Below are 12,847 nucleotides of genomic sequence, written 5' to 3'. Positions count from 1 at the left end.
CTGAACACCTGCTTGATGCAGCTGGAAAAAATCATTGATGAGAGCAGTGAGAGTGAACCAACACAAGTTGTGGACTATAAAACCAAAACAAAATGAGTCAAAACAACGAGCTCAAAAACACTAAGATGCTCCATAAAGCTAAGGATAAGTGCAAATGATCAGATGCTAATTCTCTGTGGGTTCATCATTACGAGCGACTCCCTTCACATTATACATAATCATCTGACCCATTGTTAGAATAAAGATATTGATTATAGCAGCTCTAAACAAACACCCTTTTAGCATTAGTGCTAATGCTGAAGGCTGCCTAGCATGAGAGAAACAGACTAGTGGTAATGGAGTTTGGGAATAATGATTATTCCTCTATCACTGCCAGTCAGATCAATCTGTTGTATCATATGACTGCTGCAAGCTATCATTATTAAAAACATGTGTAAACAAAGCCACAGCACCACAGGTGAAAACTGAAACACTCCACAGAGGAAAAGAGACGCCTGGTAATTGGGAAGACAGAGTTTTGTGAAATCTGAACAAAATCAGCTCGGACGCTATGAAAACGTCTGCCAGTGTTAGACGTAACCCAGCAACGTGGTGTGTTGTTGTCCAAATGGAAAATATCCTGGGAACATTTGTGAAGTCAGGTGGAGAATGCTGCCAGGTCAGACAGTCAGCACTATGATTTATGTGGGTCCTGTTTTATTGAAAAACCAGCCTGCTACCAAAATCATCTCCATATACTGTATGTTGAGACAACTGCTGTAAAAACACATGTTCGGTTTTTTTGTTCTGTTTTTTATAAACAGCACACTTGCACTTTCAGAAGAGGAATCAAACAGATTCCCAAAGGGCAAATATCTAACTTAAGACCCTGGTTACAAAAATACATCACAAACTGGATACAAACTATATGTCAACAGTGATTTTCTTTTGTGTATGTTTATAAAACAGTTTCAGAGCTTTGGATCAATATTACCTTCTTATATTGGTCCACATTCAAATTCATTCTCTCTTTTATTCTGAAAAATTCACCTAAGATTCCACTTTGAGTATGAAACTTTACTTAATCAACTTGACTATGAAATATCCATCTAAATTCTCTCTTTAACAATGAAAGATTTACCTCATAGTCTGTCTTTGACTGAGATCATCATTTAGACTGACGTTTTCACCTGAATTTTCCCTTTATCTCTGACAATTCTGTTTTACAATGAAAAGGCCCTAAGATGATCTTTTTTGACAACTAAATCTCCCTTAAGTCCTCTGTCTTTGTGTGAATGGGGCCTGTGAAAGGTTGATAAAAATTCCCTTAAATTCTGTCTTTGACTTTGAAAATTCCCTTAAGTACTTTATTTGACTATTTTAACTGAAATGATGTGTTTGATGGTGAAACATTCCCTTAAATTCAAGGGGAAAAAATATCCATTAAACTCTTTCTTTGACTATGAAAAAAACACCCTTAAATTCTCCCTTTGACTTTTGAATATTGATTTAAATTGTGTCTGTAAATCCACCCACTGACCTCTCGCTGCAGTCTGTCGAGGACATGGTGCAGCTGGAGGCACCACGATCCTGTTACTGACTTTTACTCAACAGTGTTCTCCTTTGTTCAGGTGCTGATTCATGAAAAAAGTTCACTCTCTGCACAAACACAGACAAACACACACACACGCTGCATATTTCCTCTGACTTCTGGCTTTATGAATGGGGGAATTCGGGACGATACTGAGCATGAACAAGGCTGAGCCGGCGGGTGGGTGATTTGGACACCAGCGCGCTGTGTGTGATGTGTGAACAGACAGCGCCCCGGGCTGCTGTGTACAATGAGATAACAGCATGATCAGGCTGATGCGACCTTAACAGCAACTACACACACACACTGAGCTGCCACCGGGGACAACTACTGTACTACAGGTATACTAACAGACTGCCTAATGATCTCTCATCCTCTGAGGATTGTAGTGACAGAGACTTTAATCCAGGACAGTCTTATTATAGCCTCAGTCTATTTTTACCTTCCTTTAACTTTGTACGTTGGGCCTCGATTTTACTAAAACATCAACTTTGTTCATGTTGCTGCAAAGCAAGTGAAGACAAACTGCTTTTGTTGCCAGGAGAAAAAAATAACTTGACTCACTAATTGGCTCATGGAGAGAGACTTTTTTGATAATCCATTAATCATTTAAATCATTTATCAAGCAAAATTTGCTGTATTCTCTGGTTGCTTCTTCTCAAATGCGAGGATTAGCCGTCTTTTCTGTTTTACATCATGCTGCACTTAATTTCTTAATAAAATTGATTGAATCATTTAAAATGTCAAAAATATTACTGAAAAGTCCCCATCACATGTTTCCAGAGTCCAACGTGATGTCTTCAAATTGCTTTTTGTCCCCAACCATCAGTCCAAGAAACAAAGATATTCAATTTAAGATGATAGAAAATGAGTAAAAACTGCAAATGTGCACATCTTAAAAACTACAACCAGAGAATGTTTGGCTTTTTTGTGGCTTAAATAACTAATCAATGATCAAACTTGTCGATCAACTAAAGGATTATTTGAGTAATTGTTCCAGCACTAAAACTGTAAACTGTATATTTTTGGGTTTTGGACTGTTTGAAGACGATGGCTCTGTGAGACTGAGATGTAGCAATCATTAGCTGCAGACCTACTTGCTCACTTGTTTAAACTCTGCTCTGGTTTAGCTGCATGAATCAGAGTCACAGAGAGGCTCCGATCCCAGGTGGTGAACTTGTGGAGGTTCATTCATATTTGATGAGAGCTGCCTTAAGTACGTCCCTGCCTGTGCAGCTGACCCGACTCCATCTGGCCGAGACAGACCAGTCGGCCCTAATGTTGTGTGGACGTCACGGTCCACCCTTGAAAAATGGGGAAAAAGTAGAATGGATTAATTCTGTGTTATATTCAATTCAACATTCAAAACTCATAATTTGATTGGTCCATATGAACAGGCAGGGATCACACAGGGTTTCTTTGTCAGTGCTGCAGCCTATCCTGTTTAATTTTGATTCAATTTAACCTCATTCATTTCCTCTCTGGCTTCTGTTTGGTTTAACAAACACATCCACTCCTCGCAACTACTCTTGCTCTGTGAGGCACCACAGTAGGTTTGTTACCTGAAGCTCGCAGGGTCAAGACCCGGGACCCAGGCTGGACAAATGAGATCCATGAAGTGACTATAAGACACTCTCCTGTTCAGCAGCCACAGTCTCATGCAGCACATTTATCACGCTCCTCCCTGATATGATTGTGTACCGGTGCATGACTGAGACACTGTGTGAACAGAGCATGTAGATCCTAAATTCTTCAGAAAAAAAGAAATCAGTTTCAGAAAGAAGTCAATTGTCTGACCTGCTTTTTCTTCCCTGCTCTGTTCAGGAATAGGCAGTCTATCCATTTAGGTCTGACTTAATCGCTGTTGGGACTACAATTCCAACTAATCCTCTGATCTCTCCTCTGACTGGGTGCTGCATCGCGAGGGCTCTCAAGAGAGAGAGAAAGAGTTCAGAGGAAAATGATTCACCTGAGAGGTCACACAGATCAACACAGTCCGGAACACGTTTCGAATTATTATCGTAACATCATAACATCCTTTATCTTTAGAAACAAAAGTTTCAGACTGATTCTTTTATATTAAAACATTAGTTTAACAGTATTTTTTTCCATATTGAGATAAATCAGTTTGTGTTTCAACATGTCATTCTCCTAACAGTATGCATAACAGGGTTCCAACTAATGTCTATTTTCATTATCGATTCATCGGCTGATTATTTTCTGCTGAACTGATTAGTTGTTTAGTTCCCGGAGCCCAAGGTAACAGCTACTCATGAAGCAAATCTTCACATTTGAGAAGCTGCAGCTGGAATGTTTGGAATTTTTGCTTCACCAAGCTTCTTAGCTCTACCACTTATCAAAATTACTGTCAATTGATTTTCTATCAATCCACTAATCAATCAATCAACCTTTTAATCCTTTCAGCACTAATGCCCAGTAAAGATGTCTGTCTTGTCTGATCTGGGGTAAGTTGTTGGTCACGTCAGTTATGGTTGCCTCTGACCACACTGTCCACATGATGTCCAGGAAGGTGCCGGATGGATGGAGGTTCAGGTCTCCTCTAACAGAGTCTGAATAAGAATGAATGGATTTAAAGATGATGGCTCCTCATCCTACTCACCAGCCAACTCCACCCACATCATGCCAGTCTCCTGATAGCTTCTTTGTCATGACCTCATCAAATGTTTTTCAGAAGTAATTTAAACTGTGGTGACTCAAATGTTACCATCAGCCACTTCACACAGGAAGCTCTCAAGAGCCACCTGACCCCTTGGGCCCCTGAGCCTGCTCCCACTAGACCCCTTATAAGATAAGTACAAGCCAGTGATTAACTGCATCTTTTTCATCTGCAGCAAAGCATTTACTAATATCAGACTGAAAGCCTGAAAGAAAAGAAAAATTAAGCATGCAACAGACATTAGAGATCCGCTGAAAAGAAGCACTCAGCTCCATCCATGTGTGTGTCTGCGTGTTCGGAGCCATTCTGGACATTTTAACCCAATTATTTCACTTTACCGGCAAGACAGTGACCTCCTTCCTGATCAGCTCTGCCTATATGCATCATCCCTTCATTACACAGCTGAGAGAGAAACATGGAAGGAAATGGGACCCACTGTCCCCTCCCTTCCCCTGGCTCCCCTCCCTTCCCCTCCCTATTCTCTACTTTCCATTGAACCACCTCCACCATCCCTGCAGCTCCGCTATGAATCCAGGGAAACAATCTGCCCCACAGTGACACAGTTAAAAGTGTCCTTAAATGTTTCAGCACCTCTAAAAATAAAACTGAAAAAATCGAAGGCTGTTTTTTTTTTTCCCAAAGTAAAAGGAGAGCTTGGGGGAAAAAAAAAATCCAGCCGGGTACTGAGTGTTACAGCGGATGCAGGGAGGCATTTGCCCCACCAGTTGGTGTGCATTGATACCCGGCCACCAGACACACCGCCTAACAAAGACCACCGGCGTGAAATCTCAACTGTCATGCATGCCATGGACAAAGGAAGGGTGGACTGAGTGTGGATCTGCAGCACAGATAAATATTTAAAGCTGGAGTGAGAGCTCGGTTCATTTGGAAATGAGCACTTGTCGCAAAGATGCTGCAAAAAGCACATTTTTTCAGCCTCACCACACTATCGGTGGGGGCGGGGGGCTCAGTGATTTATCGATCCTAACGTGCATTCGCTCTCAGTGAATCGGATTTCACAAAATAACCGTATATGCATCTGCAAAATGCATTTAAGGAAGCGACTCGCGCGGTCGTATCCTCCAGCTCAGATCTGTCGAAGGAGCGCAGCGGCGCAGGGACCATGCCGCCCCGGTGACATCCTGCACCCACACCCGCAGGCCCACACGACCCGACGCCGGAGCCCAGACTGGATTCACTCTCAGCTACTTCAACAATTAAAACACCCCGGCACTCACTGTGATGCGGGGGATGTTCTTCTTGCCCTGGTAGCCAGACATCTTTCACCGGTGGTTCGTCTTGCGCCGCGCCGTGGACCGCTATCAATGCAACGGGGGGGGATGTGCGGGATTACTTGCTGGTTGAAACGAGGATGATGATGATGATGATGACGAAGAAGAAGCAGCTGATCCTTGGGAGGCCACAAATGTAAAGAATCAAACTATCTCTCAACTCCGGATCGCGTCCTGGCAGCCTCCCGGTCTCCGCCGATGCACCAAACCTTTCCTTCCCAGACGGAGTCAGACAAGAGGGGAGGGAGGGACCACTCGTGAGCCTCTTCCCCATAAAAGAACCCCACGGAGCATGCGCAGAGCCTCGCCCTGCTCCCATTGACAGGAGAGAGCCACTAATGCCATCAATTGCTCTCTTTGGATTAGTGAAGGCAGAGTGCACCGGCTGAACAAATGAAGAAACACCCAGCAGCCATCTTAACTCCACTCACTTTATCTGCTGTCTCTAAAAGAATCGGGAATTTTTACCAGAGCAAGGCAAACCTCAGCCAGTGCACGGACTGAGATCATTCCACCTGTGTCCAGCTCTAATAAACTTCTTTCAGCCATTTTGCCTGAACCACTCCTGATACTGGTGATTTAAAGTGGCCCAAGGTAGAAATGTGACTAGAAACAATAAGGGACACCTGTTTGGATCAGATTTTTCTTTCTCATTGTTGTTGGAGAAAAATTTCATTTAATAAATATGAAAAAAAAACTGATGCAAACTGTTTTCCTTATTCTGCAAAGGGCAGATATAAGCTCACAAGAGATAGAGTTAACTTCAGGGTGAATGCAATTAAATATCCTAATGTTTGATGAACTTTTGCATCAATAGCAGATTATGTACAACTGCAATGTGTTTGTTTTCATTTAAAGCGAGACTATGTACTTTTGCTTATTTTTTTTATTGCACTTGTGTAATAAAAAAGCATTGACATGTTTATCTGTGACATGCTAAATCATAATGCAACAGTAGCACAGGTACAGAAGAGTCATCACACCAGCAAACTGACTCAGTAATCTCAGCTAGAGAGCCAGAGAAAGTTTGCTAATCTCAGCCATAACCTCCAGACTTGTTTACTTGGTCATACCAGACCAGGTGAGGCTGTAACTGCAAAACACTTGAGTGTATTGGCTTGAGAGAGGGTGCATTTAATGTCATATGTATTACATTTTTCTTTTGTTGTTTCTTCTTTTAAAATACTGGAGTTTTTTTATTTTTAGAAAATATATAATCTGACTTTAAGGGATTGTTAGTGTAGTGTAAAAATACACTCATATGAGTAAAAGCCATGCATTGAATATTCTAGTACAAAATCATTAGCATCAAAATATATACTTAAAGTACAACAAGTAAAAGAACTCATTATGCATTCGTCATTATGCATATGAATCATTTCAGATTAATGTATTTTATATTATTGTAATTTAATTACTAATTCATAGTAAAGGCGTGGCTCTTATCGTAACCTTTAATTAAACATCATAACTTATTGTTGGCTGTATTTTGTATTATTAATGTCTCTTGATTGTAGTGGAATAGAAGTATAAAGGAGCAGAAAATTGAAGTACTCTAACAAATTACAAATACCTGAAGGTTGTCTTTAAGTACTTGAGTAAATGTACTTAGTTACTTTCCACCACTGCAGTCTGCTAATGACACATTTACCTTATGATGTCAGGTAGCATTTAAACATCCTATCATTTCATTGTGTCTGTTTTATTTTAGCTTTATAAGAACAAATCAGCTGATTCCATGTTTATATTCTTGTGTCAGAGAGGAAGAGAGCGGGCTGCTATTCATGTATGGCTTGAATAGACATAAGAGGTAAGAGAGTAAGGAGTGGATTGTGTGGCTAATGCTTCCAATCAATATGTAACATGATACCAGGGCTCAACACCACTACCCAAAGCTTTTAACAGCATCCTGGCTGCTTAAATATTAAGTAAAGGAAGCACTGGTGCCACGGTTTACTAGCCAACTGCAGAATCTGGGCAATATCTTGCACCAGCAGGGAAAAAGTTGGAATATTTTCCTGCAAGTCATGCAAGTCAGAGCTGCCATCTCATGTCCATCAGCTCCACACCCTCACTTCTGAGCATAAATGCACGAGCGCGATGATGCTGCACCCATGCATTACATCATATAAGCATCCAACCTTGTGTGTTCACATGTGTGTGTCTTATTTATGACCATTCCTCGGTGGATGACACATTCGCCTTATTGCAGATTTCTCTCATTCAGACCTGTAAAAGCTGAGTCAGCAGGTGTTTACTGTTTTGCTCAAGGACACCTCAGCAATTCATGGACACACATGCAGCACATAGACAGCTGTAGGTACTGTGCAGCATAAGGAGGAAAAAATCAACACCATAAGGCCTAGGTAACTAACAGGAGCCACTCCCTCTGGCAGCTCTGCATGGTGGGCCCTCCATCGACTCTTTTACATCACAGTGCTTTCTGGGAAATGTAGTCAGGGCAAGTTGTCTGTTATACACAGGCTGTAAGCTTAAACAAACTCAAATTGAGTGGCGCAGGTTTGTGCAAAGATCTGAACGTTTGATGACAGAAATCAGAGATGGAGAGAAAGGCAGAGAGACAGAAAGACAAAAAGAGACAGATTGAAAAAGAGGGGTATAGATACATACGCAGCACCCATGCATACAAATACAAGAAAATTACCCGTTTTTCATCCAGATTCTGTAGAGCTTCTTTCCCCGTGCTCTCCCTTATCTCCACCTTCCTCGGCTGGGAGATGTCGGTCTGCCGGTCAATGACTCGCCGGTCGGTCTTACCCCTGCACGCCGAGAGTGCATCAAAGTCCAGCGTCTTGCTGTCCGAGGAGCCTTCCACCGGGCAGAACATGCCACAGAATTTCTGCCTCGGCCTGGCGGGGCTGTCAGAGCCCATGCTCTTGAAGAAGGCTGGCACATCCCCGGTGGTCGACATGCCTATCGCAGGCGGGGGAGCTGTGAGGTTTCTCGGGGTGTAGCTGCACAGATGCTCAGAGTCTCAGCTCCTTGTGTTTTTTTTTCTCTTCAGCTCCGCACGCCTGGACAGCCACCGCCTTTTGCCGGTTTCCAAGCGCAGGTGGTCGCACTGTGACAAAAGCGCAAACAAATCTGTAAGGCTAATGCTGCATGAAAACACTCCCACTGTAGAGAGAGAGAATGCACTATCAATCTGCGTGATGTTGTCTGATATCAGGTCCACGATATCAGAGAATCCTCTTCTGTGTCCCTGCTCTATGATCAGCAAACAGTTTTGAATTGCTTACTCATGAGTCTAAATTAGCTTCTAGCCTACAGCCAATATCCTTGTGCCAGATATAAGTCAGCATATGAGGCAGAGACCTACAGCCTGGCTTTGTCAAAATAAAGATCCAATGGGCTATGGGAGGAGGATGTTTCCCGATGAGGGATTACCTGTAGCCTGTGTGAACCCGTTCAGAGACTGGCGGTGCCAGGAGCGCATCAGATCTGACTGTCCGGAAATGATCGGTCCTTTCTTGTCCAAAGTAAAGACTTGTTCTCTAGAGCTCTAATGCATCAGGGTCCAGTGACCCGCCTGCCAGTGAGTTCCAAAGCTGTGTAATCTAATAACTCAAACACGCCGTGTCTGTAGCCCGTGTGTCTCTGCAGGGCGTTTCTGGCAGAAGTTTGGGGTCAAGAGGCGATCAGCACCATGGAGAGTTCCCCAAAGTCACACCCAGTCCAACAATGAAGGGCGCTGTCCCTTCAGCACCACACCCTGTGTTCCCACACTCACATACTGTACATACTCATGTTTTATACTTAGTTTAGTTTGAGTTCCTCAGAGTACCAGCTGCATGGATTAATAACAGCCTATCACAAATATCTACAGGAGGTGACTCACTAAATTTAGTCAGTTACATGGCAACAACATTGGTTTCTGTTCTCATTTGAAGATCTAATAGTGACTTTTATCATTTATTTATGTATTTATTATATTAGTTTATTTCCACCACTTTTTAATAAGCCATCACTCCTGCAGTTGCAAAATTTAGTAAGCCCCTGAAAGTTTGGCTTCAAAACGTATTATTACTCAATAACATTACATATTCATGTCTAAATAAGAAACAATCAAAGTTTTAAAAAATATATGTTTTGTTATTTTTAGAGTTAAACATAGGAAAACACAGCTAATCCTGATCAGGAATGCGTGGGTGTGGTTTGATCAGGTGTGACTGTGACTGTATGACATCACGTTTTTCCAACAGAGCCCCGCCCACTTCAAACCAGCAATAAGAGCACAGAAAAAAAAGAAATGTATTAAAAAGAAATATCTCCATATCCAAATAACCAAAACTGTTCTAACTTTGGCATAATGTTGTGCTTTCATGTCAGGATCCATTACTCAAAGTAAAAATTTGATTGAGAAAATCAGTTTTCCGGACCTTTAATAATGGGCCATGATTTTTCAATTTCCACTCAATTTCCAACTGTTGATGAACCGATTTTGTTGCAGATGCTCTGCAAACCTTCTCCTGAAGGTGAGTGGCACATTAAACATTAACATTAACATATAGCATTGGCATATTAACATATCAGGGTTATCTTTGTTTGGGCTTGGATACTAAAAAACAGGAAGCATGGTGGTTGAAGGGTTAGGTTTAGGGTTAACCTCAGTTTAAATTATACTTTGGTTGCATCATGGGAAATGTTGGATCCAGTGTTTTTAGAATTTGACCCATACTAGGAAATAAAAGGCATGATATCTTGATTTTCACAATTCCTTTTAAAAATAGGTTTCTAATGAATTCCCCAATTTAGTGTAAATGCAACAAGCTACCAAATCACTGGGGGGCCCTTATATATCACCATCCCTGTAGTAATCAACACACTTGTCAAAATAATAATAGTTCAGTTCAAGTTCTCAGAATCCATTAGAACTGTAAACCTCACTACACTCACTTTAATCCTGATATTGATTGTTCCTCCTGCAAAATCCTGCACTGCAAACTTCTGTTTACACCAGTGTTTTCAGTCTTTGCAAACTTGACACTTTTTGGCCCCAGATTGTCTTCTCCCATAAGATTATAATTCATTTGATGCATTTTACTCTGCTGTTGCAGAATAATGCCCCTATATACATCTGCAGCCGCACTCCTATACCATGCAGTTACAGTATACTAAATGTTGAATGTATATCCAGCACGTGGAGTTTTTTTCAGCTTTTTTCTTAACTTTCTGCTCACATCCATGTTTTAAACTACAAATCCATCTTTAAAGCTTTTCTAAAGCTTGTCATTCTTACTTTCTCTGTAACACCACTTGCAATTAATTCCCTTCAATTAATCAAGCACACACTATAAGCACATTATCAATGCATTGTAACCGGATCAGAAAATATCACAATATATCAACATGCATCATGAATGTGGTGTAAAAATGTCATGTGACTATTATTGGAATCTTATTACTGTATTTCTTAGCTTTTAAATATCCCCATAAGTCCTGTGATGTTAGAGTAACATCTAAAATTTTAGAATCACATCACAGGACATGGACAGATTGAATTGAAAAAGAGCTATGACAACCAGTAGAATCCTCTCCCCTATTTGCATTGACCTTCATGAACTTACTATGTTGATCAGAGTAAAGTTAGACTGTCATCTTAAGCAACAGGCATCTACATCAATTACGGTTTGTAATGGGCATTTTTCCATTTACAGTTGAGCTTTACAGAGAATAGATAGCAGTGAGGTATAAATAAATCAGTGCTGCATGGTGATCAATAAGAACAGGCAGCAATAGCTTACTCTAACACACAATGTTAATTCCTGACTCACGTTATAACAGACAGAAGCTCTCTTGCACAAGTGGCCATGGAAAACATTTTAACACTGAGTCCATGTCAGCCCAGTTTCCATAACAACGTGGTGGGCAGCAAATGGCTTTGCTGCTACTATTTCCTCTCCCAGAGGGCTGTGAGGGCCGCTGCATATGTGTGTGTGTGTGTGTGTGTGTGTGTGTGTGTGTGTGTGTGTTCGTGTGTGGGTGGGTGGTCATGTCTGCAGGAGAGGCCGACAAAGTCTTCTGTCTGAATGTCAGAGGTGGATTCTGAATAGTGAGAATGTCGAAGGTGCAGCCACACCCGAAGGCCCACACAGTGCACCAACACCCCCTCCGCCCCCAGCCCCGCTTCTTGCTGAACTGTCGCTCCACACAACAAAACAAACATCCCCTGCTGAGAGCAGAGACAGGGGGGAGTGTTAGATAATTAGAGGGGAAAGTTGGCAGCGTGCCTTATAAATAGTTGGAAGAGACGGAGGGGGAGTCTGGTCTCTGGACAGGAAGGGCACGGTCCTGGCATCCAGGAACAGATGTAGGACAAGTAGTGAGATCAGCAGTATGTGTGGATTCTCTAATCGGCTACTCCTCCTGAAAACATCGGCTACTGGAGCTGTTTGTTAGATTAGATTATTAGCTCTGTGCAGCTCAGTTTACACAGCGGTTCGTCAATCTGAGAAAAGTCAGTGTAATATCAATTAATCGTACAACATCAACAACAACAATTTGGTGGATAGGAAACCAGATCCAAATATGTAAGAGGCTGAAATCGGTCAGCAGGCATCATGAAGCTGGTGCTGAAGTTTCAAAAGAAATCAAAACCAAGAAAAGTGAAAGTTTGCTCCCTCCCTGTCTTGCAAAAGGGGTTTCCAACCTCAATGAGGCTATTTACTTCAATAAAAGTTCAATTAAAAAAACAACAACAAACAAACCAAATAACAACTATAGCCACAACGCCCATCAACATGTTGATGTTCAGGCCCATGAATACTCAGTAATCCTCGAACTTGGCCTTCATTTTGATCTGCAACTACAGACCTGTAAAGTTTTGTGACTGTATCTATCTTCGTGGTGACAAAATGTGTCCATAGACGGATATAAATACCTGTGTAGTGCCGCTCCTGTCACTTAGCAACCTTGACAACATGAAACTTTTTATTTTACAAAAACTTGAGGTTTTAAGGCCCTTGGTTTTTTAACAGTTGCACCATTAGCTGTTCAACTGAGCTGAAACCCAATACTTACATTTTAAAGTGTAATCCTCAGGCTTTCTGTTGGCCTTGTTTGCTGCAAATTACTTTCATTACTGGCGTGCAAAGAATCTTGGAATAGGCTGGGCCACATCCGTTGGAGCCTTTGTTGCGCTGCTGTGACACAATCAGTCTTCAAACGCAGCCTCTGAAGGATGTGGCCCCTGAATTGGGACACAGAGATAGAGAAGGTGAGGCTTTGGGGGCCCCTGGTTGTTGTCAGAGGCCCTGGTGCTTCTGCCCTCTTTCCACAGTAGACAAT

At 41.8% G+C, this 12,847-nt stretch overlaps 1 protein-coding gene across 2 annotated transcripts in view; it reads right to left on the bottom strand.

The window, feature by feature from the left end:
- Positions 1-12,645, bottom strand: part of dpysl2 (dihydropyrimidinase like 2) — a 33,270-nt gene extending 20,625 nt beyond the window's left edge. Inside the window, exons 1-2 of one of the 2 annotated variants that reach the window (XM_022768006.1) lie at positions 12,581-12,645; positions 8,205-8,621 (exon numbers count right to left, since the gene is read on the bottom strand). In XM_022768006.1, the coding sequence (XP_022623727.1) occupies positions 8,205-8,471 (267 nt within the window). In that variant the 5' untranslated portion in view covers positions 8,472-8,621; positions 12,581-12,645. Of the gene's footprint in view, positions 1-5,485; positions 5,753-8,204; positions 8,622-12,580 lie in introns of those variants that run through there. The other variant, XM_022768007.1, reaches the window with a different exon arrangement.
- Between the last annotated feature and the right edge of the window lie 202 nt (positions 12,646-12,847).

The sequence above is a fragment of the Seriola dumerili genome, unplaced genomic scaffold (assembly GCF_002260705.1).
Source record: "Seriola dumerili isolate Sdu_G_001 unplaced genomic scaffold, Sdu_1.0 BDQW01001387.1, whole genome shotgun sequence".
Classification (NCBI taxonomy): Eukaryota; Metazoa; Chordata; class Actinopteri; order Carangiformes; family Carangidae; genus Seriola; species Seriola dumerili.
This window is presented reverse-complemented; position numbering and strand designations above follow the sequence as displayed.